This window comes from Cyprinodon tularosa, unplaced genomic scaffold (genome assembly GCF_016077235.1).
Source record: "Cyprinodon tularosa strain WSP-4 unplaced genomic scaffold, ASM1607723v1 ctg409, whole genome shotgun sequence".
NCBI lineage: Eukaryota > Metazoa > Chordata > Actinopteri > Cyprinodontiformes > Cyprinodontidae > Cyprinodon > Cyprinodon tularosa.
The window spans coordinates 654,593-667,513 of NW_024039129.1; the positions used below are offsets into that span (position 1 = coordinate 654,593).

General features: G+C 38.1%; 1 protein-coding gene across 1 annotated transcript; it reads right to left on the minus strand.

Annotated features, from left to right (window-relative positions):
- Window positions 1-994: 994 nt before the first annotated feature.
- Window positions 995-11,315, minus strand: ddost (dolichyl-diphosphooligosaccharide--protein glycosyltransferase subunit (non-catalytic)). The gene is made up of 11 exons (XM_038298525.1): window positions 11,054-11,315; window positions 7,696-7,806; window positions 7,527-7,613; window positions 7,340-7,443; window positions 7,154-7,248; window positions 6,794-6,887; window positions 3,057-3,205; window positions 2,834-2,981; window positions 2,634-2,754; window positions 2,423-2,529; window positions 995-1,602 (listed from the first exon to the last, which is right to left on the minus strand). The coding sequence occupies exons 1-11, from the start codon at window positions 11,283-11,285 to the stop codon at window positions 1,453-1,455; spliced, it is 1,398 nt and encodes a 465-aa protein (XP_038154453.1). The 5' UTR covers window positions 11,286-11,315; the 3' UTR covers window positions 995-1,452.
- Between the last annotated feature and the right edge of the window lie 1,606 nt (window positions 11,316-12,921).

A 12,921-nucleotide genomic window follows, 5' to 3' on the forward strand; every position in this document is an offset into this window, starting at 1 on the left:
AAAATGTCAGAATGTTGACTTTTTTCCCGTATTAACGGAAATAAAATTTAAAACTCATGTTAACTTTAAATTTTTTCAGTAGCCCTAATCCTCTTCCATAAATTTCAGAAGCAAACAAAAGAATGAGAGTAAAAAACTGGGCAAAAGTTCATTTTTTTTGTTTGATATATTAAGTGAACCAAAGAACCTTTGCAATATTTATTGTATCTCAATACGACTAAAAATAAAGTGCAATAACTTAAATTTCAAATCATTTATAAAATGTTTCATTATTTAACCTTTAACAAGGAAAAAAAATTTTGTTGAGATTAAAAGCCATTTTTAAAAATGAAAGTTAAAATAAAAAGTCAGTTGATTCAAGTGATCTATTAATTGTGGTTTCTGTTCGAGTACATATAATTTATCCTTCATTTAGTGTTTTCTTTAGAACAGGGGCCAGCACCATTTCTATGGGGGCCCTGACCCCTGTCCAGGGTGTATGCAGTGCAGTGTTATTTTCCCATTAAATATTGTTTTAAATGTCATAATTTCTCTCATAACGAGCTGACTTTCTGGTTGCTTTCTGCACGCCTTGCTGAAAACATTATTTTTAATGTCTTTCTTATTTGCAGTGTTCATTCTGAATAGATTCTTCAATCCTAGTTCTGGATCTTTGTAGCACTTTCAGTTTCTACTGGCCTTTGCCTGCTTTTCTGAATAACGTTCCTGTTTTTCAGTTTATTTAAGGTTTTCGCAGTAGTGCCACTTTTTCCAACTTTTAGATGGACTAAAAAAGCTCAAAGATATTTATAAAAGTTTTGATTATAGCAAAGCTTGGCTTTAAACTTAATAATTTAATCACAAACTGCATGGTGCGTTTATTGTACAACTTACAACTATTACATCAACTGTTGTACTTTTTAAGGCAGCTCGTTTCCTCCAATTTCATTTTTTGGTCTCCAAAGGTTCCCTCTTAAGACACAGTATACCTTGTAATAAAAATGCAAACTCATGCTAAGAGGAATGTGATTGATTTATTTCCAAGAGGCCTGCAGCTTTTTCAAAGGTTTCTTTTAAAAACAAAGGAACTGTTGGCAGATTCAGTGCATGTTTCAACAAAAAGCCTTTTAAGAAGAATGTTGTAAAATTGTATAGCATTTTGTAACGGCTTTATCTTTGTTTTTAACCAAATGTGTAATAACTTTTTACAAGAACCGACTGACTTAACAACAAACAGGGCTTGAGAGATCTTAACATCTTAAAAAAGAAAAAAAAAAGAAAACAAAAAGAAAAAAAAAAAACCCAGACATACTGCATTAAATTGCAGCCAGCTCCCCTCGTGACCCAGTCACAGGCCCTCAGTGACAGAATATTAACAGTTCAGATCCCAAAAGGACATTCAGTTTCAATTCTTCACACCACATTTGAAAATTTCACACTTTTTCTTGTCTCATTCTTGTTGTTGTCTTTGCTTTAGTCAGACTTCTCCTTCTCTTTCATGTGCAGGAAAACTACACTGAAGACAAAGAGTCCTGTCATCATGGAGAAGGCGCTGGCGTAGTAGGGAAAGGCTGAGGGAATGAAACGCTCGTACTGAGTGTGCTGCAGAGGACGGACTGATACCTGCAGGAGAAAAAACAAACAAAAAAAAGCTGTAGAAGTTAAGAAAAACTAAGATACCTAAAAAATATATACAGTGAGCCTTCGCTTTTTGTGGGAGTCACATTCCATAAAGAACCCGTGATACGCAAAATCTTTTAAGTAGTAACCTTTGTTTCCTTTACAATTATAATTTAAAACTATATCAGGCTTATATTCCCCTACCTCAATTATAGCTTTAAATGTGTTGCTCAAAAACACTTCTGCTCCAGGGTTATTCTCAGAGTCTAATGCAGAGTCCATCCTTACCATGGTCTTGTTGCAGACAGCTACAACCCTTTTTGCATCCTTACTAAAACTAATTGCTGCAGTCGTCCTTATGTTATTTTCCTCCTTCCTTATGGAATGAACAGAAGTTTCAATAATTCTCTAATGGCGACCTAGCATGTCCAGAAGTTTAACTTTTTCTGCCATAGCATCTTTCTCTGCCTTTTGGGCTCGTCTGCAAATGCTTTAGTCAGTGCAGAACGTTTTGGAGAAAATTAGCAAATTTTAATGGCATGCTGTTCTACGTGCACGTACATTAAAATATGAAACTGAAATGTTATTGACACATTTTTGGTAGAGAAGAAGCGTGGAGACTGTTTAGCCAATCAGAATGCAGAAGACAATGTAAATCCATGAAGCAGCGAGGCTGTGAAAGGTGAACGGCGTTACAGCGAGGGTTCACTGTACTTTAATGACTAGGATTTATAAATGTGAACACACTGCAAACAAAATTTAACTATAAACAAATGCAAACATTTAAATTTTGGTAAGCCCAAGAAACGCAGGTTGAACTTGCCTGAGTGGAGGAGTAGAGATGTGTGTATCCCAGTCGGTTGTAGTCCACCTTAAACTGGAAGACTCCATAGACGTCAGGCAACTTAAACTGGACGCTGTATTTCCCTCCTAATAATAAACAATGAAGCATTTTTGATTTTTAGAGAAAGATAAACAGAGAGTAAAATAAATTAATGGTAAAAATAAAAAAAGCAGAACAAGATCAAACTTACCATTTTTCTTGAGGTAAGTTCTGACAAAGGGGTCGATCCTGACGAACTCTAGCTGAATATCATCTCCGTCAAAAGGGACCCAGCGGCCCTCAGACAACATCTCGATGACGATGCTGTACTCCTGAAACAGAACCTTTTATTCACATACGCTGCTCCTCATTAGACAAACAAGCCCTGGATCACAGAGTTACTGAACTCACCACAAGGTCAGTAACTGTGTATGCTGCCGGCGGAGCCGACTCTCCCACAGGATGATGGGTAACAGCTCCCACTCTGAGCACCCCTGCCTCCTTAAACACCCAGCGGGACAGAGCCACAGCCAGCTCCATGTTCCCCGTCTGTTCATGCCTGGTAAACCCCGACACGTTAGCTAAATCAAGGTAACTTCAAATACGTAACCAAAAACAAAGTTCTGATCCACACCTTTGAGAACCTGGTCTTGCTTTCTGCACAGCAGAGTTGAAGAAGGCGTCGCTGAAGAATTCCAGGGAGCCGCTGAAAACCACCCTGGCATTGTTTCTGGCCTGCAGCCCGGCGATAAGCAGGGTGTTTTTCCCCACAGCATGAGGGTACTGTAGGAGTAAAAAGCTCTTTTTAATGACCCAAGTTTACTTTAAACAGAAAAAAATGACATAACAATGAGCTACACTACATCATTATAAGATACACCCATAAAAGAGGGAAAATAACCAAAACAGTTACAATTCAAAGAGACATTTTTGACTTCAGTCAATAATAAAAATGGTTTAGAGCTGAAAACATTAATTAATAATTAATATCTAACAAAGGAGATTTATTCTTTCTTAAATAATCCCAGTCATTTTAAATTTTAGTCTTTAAAACAAGGGGAAAAAAGAGAGAAAGGAGAGAATATTCTAACAGGCATTTGTTAGTATATATTTTTTAAAAGATTAGCTGACTTTTCTTTTTTAGCCAAATGATGAAGCACTATTGTCGAGTGTCTAAAAAACCACAAGATAAAATAGCAAACAGTCTTAATCAGAGATCTTAACATCAAGAAGAAGGTTGGTTGATTATTTTTATTTAACGATACTACTTGGCAATAAATCTTACACCATCTAAAGGGCTGTAGTTCCCTTTAAGCTGCAGTATGATCCCTGGAGATGCTCACTGCCAATTAAAAGCTTGTCTCAGCCTCTCTGCTGATAAAGGGCCGGTTATTCTCCCGCAGCAGTGTGTCGCACTGAGCTTGTCACAGATATTTTTGATTTATTCCAAATGTTGAAGAGTTGTCTATGTTATTCCACTCTACAACCCAAGAGGGTCAATCCCGAACTAGCTGTGGGTCTAGATACAGCTGAGGCAGTGAGGAGGTGGGGGCAAGTTTGTGCGACAACGGAGGGACATGAGGGCGAAAAAGAGCAGGGACCCAGGTGGAAAAACGGTCCCAGCGTTCTCGCGCACTTCGCTTTTCTAGCTGGTCCATAATGGCGGTCATACAAACAGAACAAGCCGGTAAGGAACCAAACAGGTAATACGCATAGTGTAGAGCGAGGTCGATTTCACCCATCAGAGGCCTCCTGTCTGCGGTTACCCTTGGGTTATAGGTCGAACAAAAACGAAACATACTGGCAAACATTAAAACAACGCTTAATGTTATGTCTGTTTATATATTTGGTCTAATATCTATGATAACTTGTTGAATTAACTTGTAGAAAATGCTTTCTAGTTTTTATTTCAAGAGGAAATTGCCAAAAAAAAAAAATCATAAATTCTAAAAAAAATATTGATGCGCAATCACTGTATCCAGATAGAATTTTAAATTTGCATGGGATCGATAATAAGGACAAGTGCTGTTTTGCACGTTTTTGCTATTGTTGATTTTAGCTTTCTGGATCAGTCGCTTCAAATACATAAAAGCCTTAAAGTTTCGTCAGATTTGGTTGTTTTTAGGTTATTAGTTTTCTGTTTCTGGGCACGCTAATATAAGTAGTATGTGCGATTCTGTTGAGAAAGCATGATCCCTTATTAGATGGAAAAAGGTCAGTTTTAATGCTGACAAAAATATTTCCTAAGCCTCCATTTGTCATTTTTTATCCCCAAGGTATTGAAAATGGCATCTGATATTTTCCTTGTTATCGATATCAAGTATCAAATTTTGCTTTTGGGTTGATACTAATTTCTATTAACACATTAATGGTTTAATTTTTGGAAAAAAATATAAGATTGCGTAAGAATTACGCATGAAGGGGAGGACTGTTTTGAGAAGATCCATCTGGACCGTGAACGATATATTAACCCAACAGCGAATGACCCTGATGAACTCAAGCTGTTTGTTTCAATGTTCAAGTGTGAGAACATTCTTTAGGTAGGGCGTTCACCTGGGGGGTAGAGTGTGTGTTGGGAAATTGTAAGGTATAAATGTATGTGCTGAGGATGCTTCAGTCAGAGCTCCATCTCATTGTCTGAGGACATTAAATAAATTTGAACCTTATTATTTTTTATTTATTTCATGAAATGACTTTACCTCAGCTTCCTAACTTCACAGTTTATACTTTGAATAATGTATTTGTGTGATCAGATGAAGGAACCAAGCTCCTGGGCTGAATTTAAAGCCAGCCCAACCCTGCACCTCAGTGTGTGACCAATCTGTTAAAGGGACTGAGAGGGAGGCGCCAGGCTGCTGAGGTTGAGTATGGTTCTCTCACACACTCCATTTGTTTAAATAAATAATATCCTAACTGCCATCATAGCACATTTCCTGAAGATTTTATCATCCAACCCAGTCCAATAAATGACAGCAAAGAGGAGTTAAAATCAGAATAAAGAGCAGAGGCTTGAAGATCACTCTGACTGTCGCTCTGGGTCCTGCACTTGACCCTTAACCTCACAATGTTCCCAGTTCGCTGCTCAGTGTGGCAGCAGAATGCTCCTTTATGTATGGCTCTAAACCAGGGGACGAATTTTCTTACACCCCCTCCTGGCTGATGCAGATATTGTTTTGCTTCTTTTGGTTCTAACCTCACATTACCGGCTTATTTTTTCCAAGGACTAATAAATTAAAGAGTGAAACTGTTATGTAGAATGAGGTAGTTTGCCGTTCAAATGAAGGAAATACAACAGCATTCCTGTTTATTTACCACAGCATCCAGCCCACTCTTATCTAAATGTTGATGATTGAAAAGAAATCCTTTGCATAGTAAGCTTTTGTTTGAAGTTGTATTAGTTTTTATCTCAGGACCAGTCAAATCTAAATTCTTAAAATGCAAATAGTTCTCAAAGAAAACTAAAAGGATAAAAACCCGGAAGAGGAAATCTGCTTTCCATGTAGATACGCAATAAATAGGCCTGTGTATCGCTCCACAATTTAAAACATCCACTGGACAGCCTAGTTTTCTTTTTAAGGCATCAAAACTCTGAAGTGTGGAGAGCCCATACTGAACTAAAACTGAAGATGGACATTAATATTTTAAATGAGCACTTACAGCAGTTGACTTGTTTCCATAGAAACATGACATTGATGTCTTAATACAGAGCTAATTTCCTTTTACCTTTTTTTTTTTTTTTTTATAAAACTGACAGCTCTCTCATTGGTTTGACTGCCACACTTGGTTGAGAAAATAACCAATTACAGAGCTGGTTATGTATGAGGATCAACTGTGATTAACTTAACTGGTTTCCAGTTTGCTCAGAGACCAGAAGGGTGACAGAAGAGAAAAATGGAGAAGAGAAAGTAAAAAGAAAATATCATTTCAGAAAGCATTTTAAAATAGGTTGAAAAAGAAAATGGAATAAGGATTTATCTTTTTAAATGTGTGATGAGGAAATGTATGAATTTTCAGATTTATGAAGTTTGGTTTTTAAATCTTCAGTTAGAAAAATGATTTAAATTCCAGTGTTTAATAATGGAATAATGTATACAAAATTACAATTCCTCTTTAACATCCAATCAAAAATGTGCAATTAGAAAAAGATTTTAAATTGCCTGCTTTAAATTTTAAATTAGGCCCGTTTTGTTTTTCCAGTGATTCGCCAGGTCCTTCATAATTAAAACCTCACATTCCTAATATACATCAACTGCTTTTGATAGAAAAACTTAAGATTTAAGGAAATATGTCAGCTTTTCAGTACTCTAATACTTTGGGAAAATTAATGAATAAAAATAGAACATTTGACCAGACAATAGGAGCAGATGTTACCTGAGAAATTGGCCTGTCAGGGAAATAGGAGTAGGAGGTTGAAGAACCAGTAAGGATGTCCAGGACAAGTGGGTTGTCTGGATCAGCAACCATGCTGCAACAATATGTTTAATCATTTCCAAACAGATATTCACTTTAAAAATTCAAACAACAGGGTCTAGTTTGTATTTAAAAAGGCTGTTGTAACCCTGGAAAGTTAATCACTATTAGAGGAGAGTTTAACAAACTTTTCTTGTCATAAAAGACCAACATTATTTTAAAACAATATTTAAAAAAATACTCTTAAAGAAAAATATATCCAACCAAATTCAGGATACTGCTAAATTCAAACCTCATGTAAGGAGATTTTTTCTTACTTACCCAACACCCTTGAATAAAACAGGTTTGTTGGTGGGTTTGCCAACGATAGTGGGAGCTTTAAGCAGGTTCTCTGGATCTGCAACAATCAATGTGTGCTGCAAACATACCAGATAACCAGGAAATTGAACGTCAAAGTTCAAGATTCGATAAATATACTAATGTCATAATGAAGACCAAACTGTTTACCTCTCCAGGGTCAGAAACATCATAGTTGTGGTGGTCAATTACAGCTGTCTTTTCCTCATCAAACTCAATGCCACACTCACTACCCAACTCCCTCAGTGGGTCACCTGCATTACAGAAATGAGTATGAATATCAATTTGCTCCCATTAACTCTAACAGAAGATAAAAACCTTTAAAGAAACTCGTTACCGATATCTGAACTTGCAGCAACCAGGACATTTCCTCCACCATCAATGAACGATGTTATGGTCTCCAGGTTTATATTTCCACCAAAGTCTGCAAATAAACCAGGAAAAAAATATTTAGTATGTCTTCAAACAGAAAAAAAAAGGTTAACGAAACACCAACAGATATTTACCTTCAACCGATGGGGCAAAGATGATTAGATGGTCGTAGAGGAACTGTCCATATTTGATCAAGGATAGAGAGGGATCATCAGCGGTCTTGAATGACAGGTCAAATCCACGATCTGGAAAGCACATATCAGTTAAAGAAATAAAAAATAAAAAACATGTTTCTAGTATACCTTGAGACGAATATCCCTAGATCTCACTAAGCCTTTACTTTGCCCGTTAACATTCTCACAACAATGAATAAAAACCCCCTATTGTAAATATGATATACCGTATTTTCACGACTATAAGGCGCACTTAAACGTCTTTTTTTTCCCTCAAAATGTGCGGTGCGCCCTTTGGTGCGGTGCGCCTTATGTGTGTTGTAACTGCGACTTTTGAGACCACCTCATTGAGGAGATGATGAAAGAGTGGCTGAATGTAAGGAGACCAGGTGTTTTTTTTCCACTCATCACCATTGCTGTTAATATGTAACTCCATGCGTGCCCATCTCACAGCTGATGTGAAAAACATGGGGAAACAAATTAACGCTGTGCTCGCTGTTCAACCGCTCGATATCGGTGTGAACCGGACCAAGCAGGTGCAGCAGAAGCAGCGAGTTTACATGCAAAGTCAATGGTTGACGCGCGTATAGGTGCAGCAAAAGGTCCTGCAGCGCGTTTTGAGCAGCAGGAGCGTTTAAGCATCTGCCAACGCGCTGCTGCTGCTCGAGATGGAAAAATTGAAGTTTTGCTGCTGGACGCGCCGCATCAACCAATCAGAGAAGCTGATCTGGGAGATGACAGCGAGACAGACACAGCGCTCTGATGACATATATTAACGCAAATGAAACGGGCTGGATGGATGAGGAGATGATGCAGGCAGGTGTATGTGAGGAGACCAGGTGCTTTTTTCCACGCATCACCATCGCTGCGTGCCCATCTCACAGCCGATGTGAAAAAAAGGTGAATCAAATGGACGCTGTGCTCGCCGTTATCCCGGGGGGTCTGACAAAGGAACTTCAACCGCTCGACATCGGTGTGAAGCGGCCGTTCAAAGTAAGGCTGCGAGCGGCGTGGGAGCGGTGGATGACAGACGGAGACCACAGTTTCAGGAAAAGTGGAAGGCAGCGCCGGGCAATTAACGCCACAGTTTGCGGATGGATTGTAGATGGACTAACGTGTCTGCTGGCTCTGTTGTTCGAGCTTTCGCAAAAGCCGGCATTATTTCTGAGGAGCCGCGCTGCACGGAAAATGACTCTCACAGCGAAGAAGGGGAAATTGGCATGTCTGATTTAGCGCAGCTGTTTAATTCAGAAACAGAGGAGGATGACTTTGATGGGTTTGATTAATACTTTGTAATAAATACATGAATAAAGCACAATCATACTCAGTTTTGCTCCCGCTCTATTTTTCTACCTGAAAACTTAATTCAACAGCAGCCTCTGGGCGGGTCTCCTCCTCTTCAGCGCGGTGGCTGGCAGGTGTTTTTCCTCTAAATAATCTAAATCTTGCAGCTATATTTGCTGTGATCAGTGGGAATAAAGTAGTTTTAATATGTTTTTTAAGTGAGAAAGACCACCTGAAAACTTAATAATTGCAGTCAGTTCCTCCAGATTATTATCGTGCCTATACTATTTCTGTCGGAGGCGCTCAGACCCCCACATACCAGCGGTGCACCGACAGTAAATCCCTTCAACAGCAGCCTCACCGCGGCGGCTGGCAGGTGTTTTTCATCTAAACAATTTAAACTGCAGGCACCAGGATACCGGCAATAAAAGCGAACATATTCCGTCGACAGGTTTCAGGATTTTAAGTTAATTTAGGAGTGATCACAGCGCTTTGTCATCTGCGATGTTGGTCTGTCTCACGGCCAGCTGCCAGGTTTGATTAATACTTTGTAATAAATACATGAATAAAGCACAGTCATACTCAGTTTTGCCCCCGCTGTATTTTTAAATACGCAGTAGAGGTATTTAAAGGTAGTAGAGGACATGTACCTGTATATAAAAAACGCGCCCTATAGTCCGGTGCGCCTTATGTGTGTGTTAAATACAGAAATGGGACACATAACTGAGAGTGCGCCTTTTAGTACGGTGCGCCTTATGGTCGTGAAAATACGGTAACAGATGTATAACAAGTTCTCCTTTTTGTAAATTATACAGATGTTTTTCTAAACAGAGGTTGAAAATTTTGGAAAAACTGGATAATTAATTGAATATTTCAAATAGGACTATTAAGAGTTTTTTTTTATTTTATTTTTTTTATATATATATAAACCTCCATTAGTAATTATGCCAGATGAATTACTTAATTACTTAATATTTTGAAGGAGTTTGAGGTCCTTTGGAGAGACAACGGCAATAACTTGTGCAATATATAATGTGCAATATACTATTTGATACCCTGTGCAATAACCTGCTTTTTCTATATTTGACACCCAGTGCAATAACTATTAATGTAGATATCCATCTATATAAATACTCATGTAAACACACCGTGCAATCACCCTGTATAATAATCCTGCAATAAAAAACAAACAAACCCTGTCATATGTGGACGCACTGTATATATCCCATGCACCTCTTTCTTCCTTTGGCACAATCTGTTTCTTTGAATATTTGAGCTGATGTAACGAGTACATTTCTCCACTGTGAGATCAATAAAGTCAATCAATCAATATAGACCCTTAAATATTTGAATTACCAATCTTTGTAGACCCCTAAACCATGATGGATTCTGCTTTGGGTATAAAACTTGAAACAGGACCATAAACTGTTAAAAAAAAAAAAAAACCCTGTTTATTCCTGTTAGAATTATATATACAATTGTTTTTTCAAGGCATATTTGCCACTCATATGAGACATCGTATAATAAGTTATTAAAAAAATAAAATAAAAGAAGTTTAATTGAAATTGAAAGCTGACATTCACAAAACATTATCAGTTTCTTTATGTGACGTCACCAGAGGCCTTGATGCATGGCGGTGTGTATGGGTGGAAATTCAATGAAAAACTAATAGCAAAAAAACAGACCATTGTGTTTTTCTCTTTTGTTCGTTTACAAGTTGTTGAACAGGAAGTGCTTGTTTATAGTATTATAATAGCATGATGTAGGAATACAGTAGGAGTTTGAAAATATTGCGCTCTGAAACCTTGCACTGTACTATTTAGGACATTACATATTTAATCACACACTGTAGTGAAATTTAATGACAGACATTAACGGTTTAGCTAACGTTGGCAGCCATAATGTGCTAAGTGAGGGCAGCAGATCCGTTCAAGTACCCTCACAAAACCTACAAAACGCATAACAACCACGCGAACCTACTTCTTTATATAAATCTTGAGCTAAAACTGCAATGAAACATCGTCGTTAAACAGACCTGCAAGACTGCGGAAGAAGATTGAATGGGTATCTCTGATGTTGAGGTTGTCCAGCAGCACCAGCGTTTTACCGTCAGCCCCAGCGCAGTGCAACATGGAAGCTAACGATAGCAGGAGGACACTGCAGTCTACAAGCGTCCAGCAACGTCTCGTCTTCATTGCGGTTCGTTTTTGAGATAATAAAGAAGAACCGGCCCCGTCCGCCTGCTTCAGTGCTGTCAACGCCGCCATTTTGCTGAACAAGTCGACGTCAGCGTTAGCGGAGCTAACTTCAACTTTGACCCCTAAAATCCAGCCAATCACAGCAAGGAACGCGTCAGCCTGACATCCGCTCTACCAATGAGATTGAGTCAGTGTTACACACGGAATAAAACAATGAACTAATCGATTGCTTACTGGGTCTGGTTCTGTTGAAGTATGCTTCCTGTCGTTCTATCTTTACCTGTTATTTCTCACTATAATAAAGGTTTGATTGCAGTAATGTGAACAGGATCTGTTTGTATTTTCTGGTAAAGTGTCTTGAAATAAGTGCTTGTAAATTGATTCTTTATAAATAAACCAAACTGAAGTCAAATGGAGCAAGAGTCCTAATATTACTATAGTACAGCGCTTTGGCAGATTGGTGGTTATTATTGTTTCTCTGTTGGGGGGTCTGACCTGACAGCTCATGTTAACAGAACAATTGTTCTTGTCACCTTGCAGTGTCAAAACAAATTAGCTCAAAAAAGGACAGTGAGACGTTCCTCCTGCAGTTCTTCTCATTTTATTGACCTTATAGATAATCTGGGAGTTTAGCAGCAGAGCAGACAGGACACATCAACACTGAGCCATACAAAGAACAACAAACAAATATGGGAGGATAATTAAAGATTAATGTTAAAATAAAACAGTAAAAGATTTAATCAACTAGGACGATAGCAGGAACTAAATGTTTAATGAACCCAAAAGCAAACAGCTTTGGTTAATTAGAATAAAACTTAGTTTTAAGGTGATTTTCTCTTCTTTAAACTCTACATTTATATCTCTACCATACTTGGTCCCTCAGGGTTGCATTGCTCACTCCTTTTAGCAGACACCAACTAGTTAATGATTCAGGCTCCTATTCTATCAGAGGAAAATGGATTTAAATGGATTAATGATCCTAAACTCACATTTGAACTGGTTTTGGAATAGATAAAGCAGCTTTAAATTAACATCTGGAACCTCGGCCATTGTCATGTCTGGATGATCACGTTTAAGGCTACGTTCACACTGCAGGCATTAATGCACAGTATTGATTTTTTTTAGGAAATCTGATTCTTTTGCGTGGTTGATCTAATTTCCAAATATGCAATCTCCTGTGTGAACTGAATTCATTCAACTTAAGTGTCTTAAGGGAGCGTGTTCTGTGTTTAAGAAAGTAAACTTGGAAGGTAGAGCTGGAGCGCATTTAAAATCTTTCATTTCTTTCCCAGCCCCAGTCAGTGCATTAACAACACTATCTTTTCAAGATGGTTGAAAATAAAGAATGCTCTCCGCATTATCTTCCGCCATGGTTGTTTTTCCTGCTGCTGCTACATAGCAAGATGCAGAATAGTGACTTTAGTCCAGTATTAATGGCATACAGATCAGATGAATGGGTAAGATTTGACTGAGTATCAATACTTTTACTCAAGTACTACAGTTGAATACTTCATCCAACACAGTATGTATGTAATGACAACTATGCTTACCAACTTCAAACTCTTGAAGTTGTTTTGCTAGTAGGAAGAAGAGTACAGCCTCAAAAGGCGGGATTTCCTGAAAAGTAGTCATTCACAGCTGAGTTGCTTTGTCCGTTGGGTAACGCCTTCAAAGAGACAATAGTTCACACGAGCACAAAAAACAG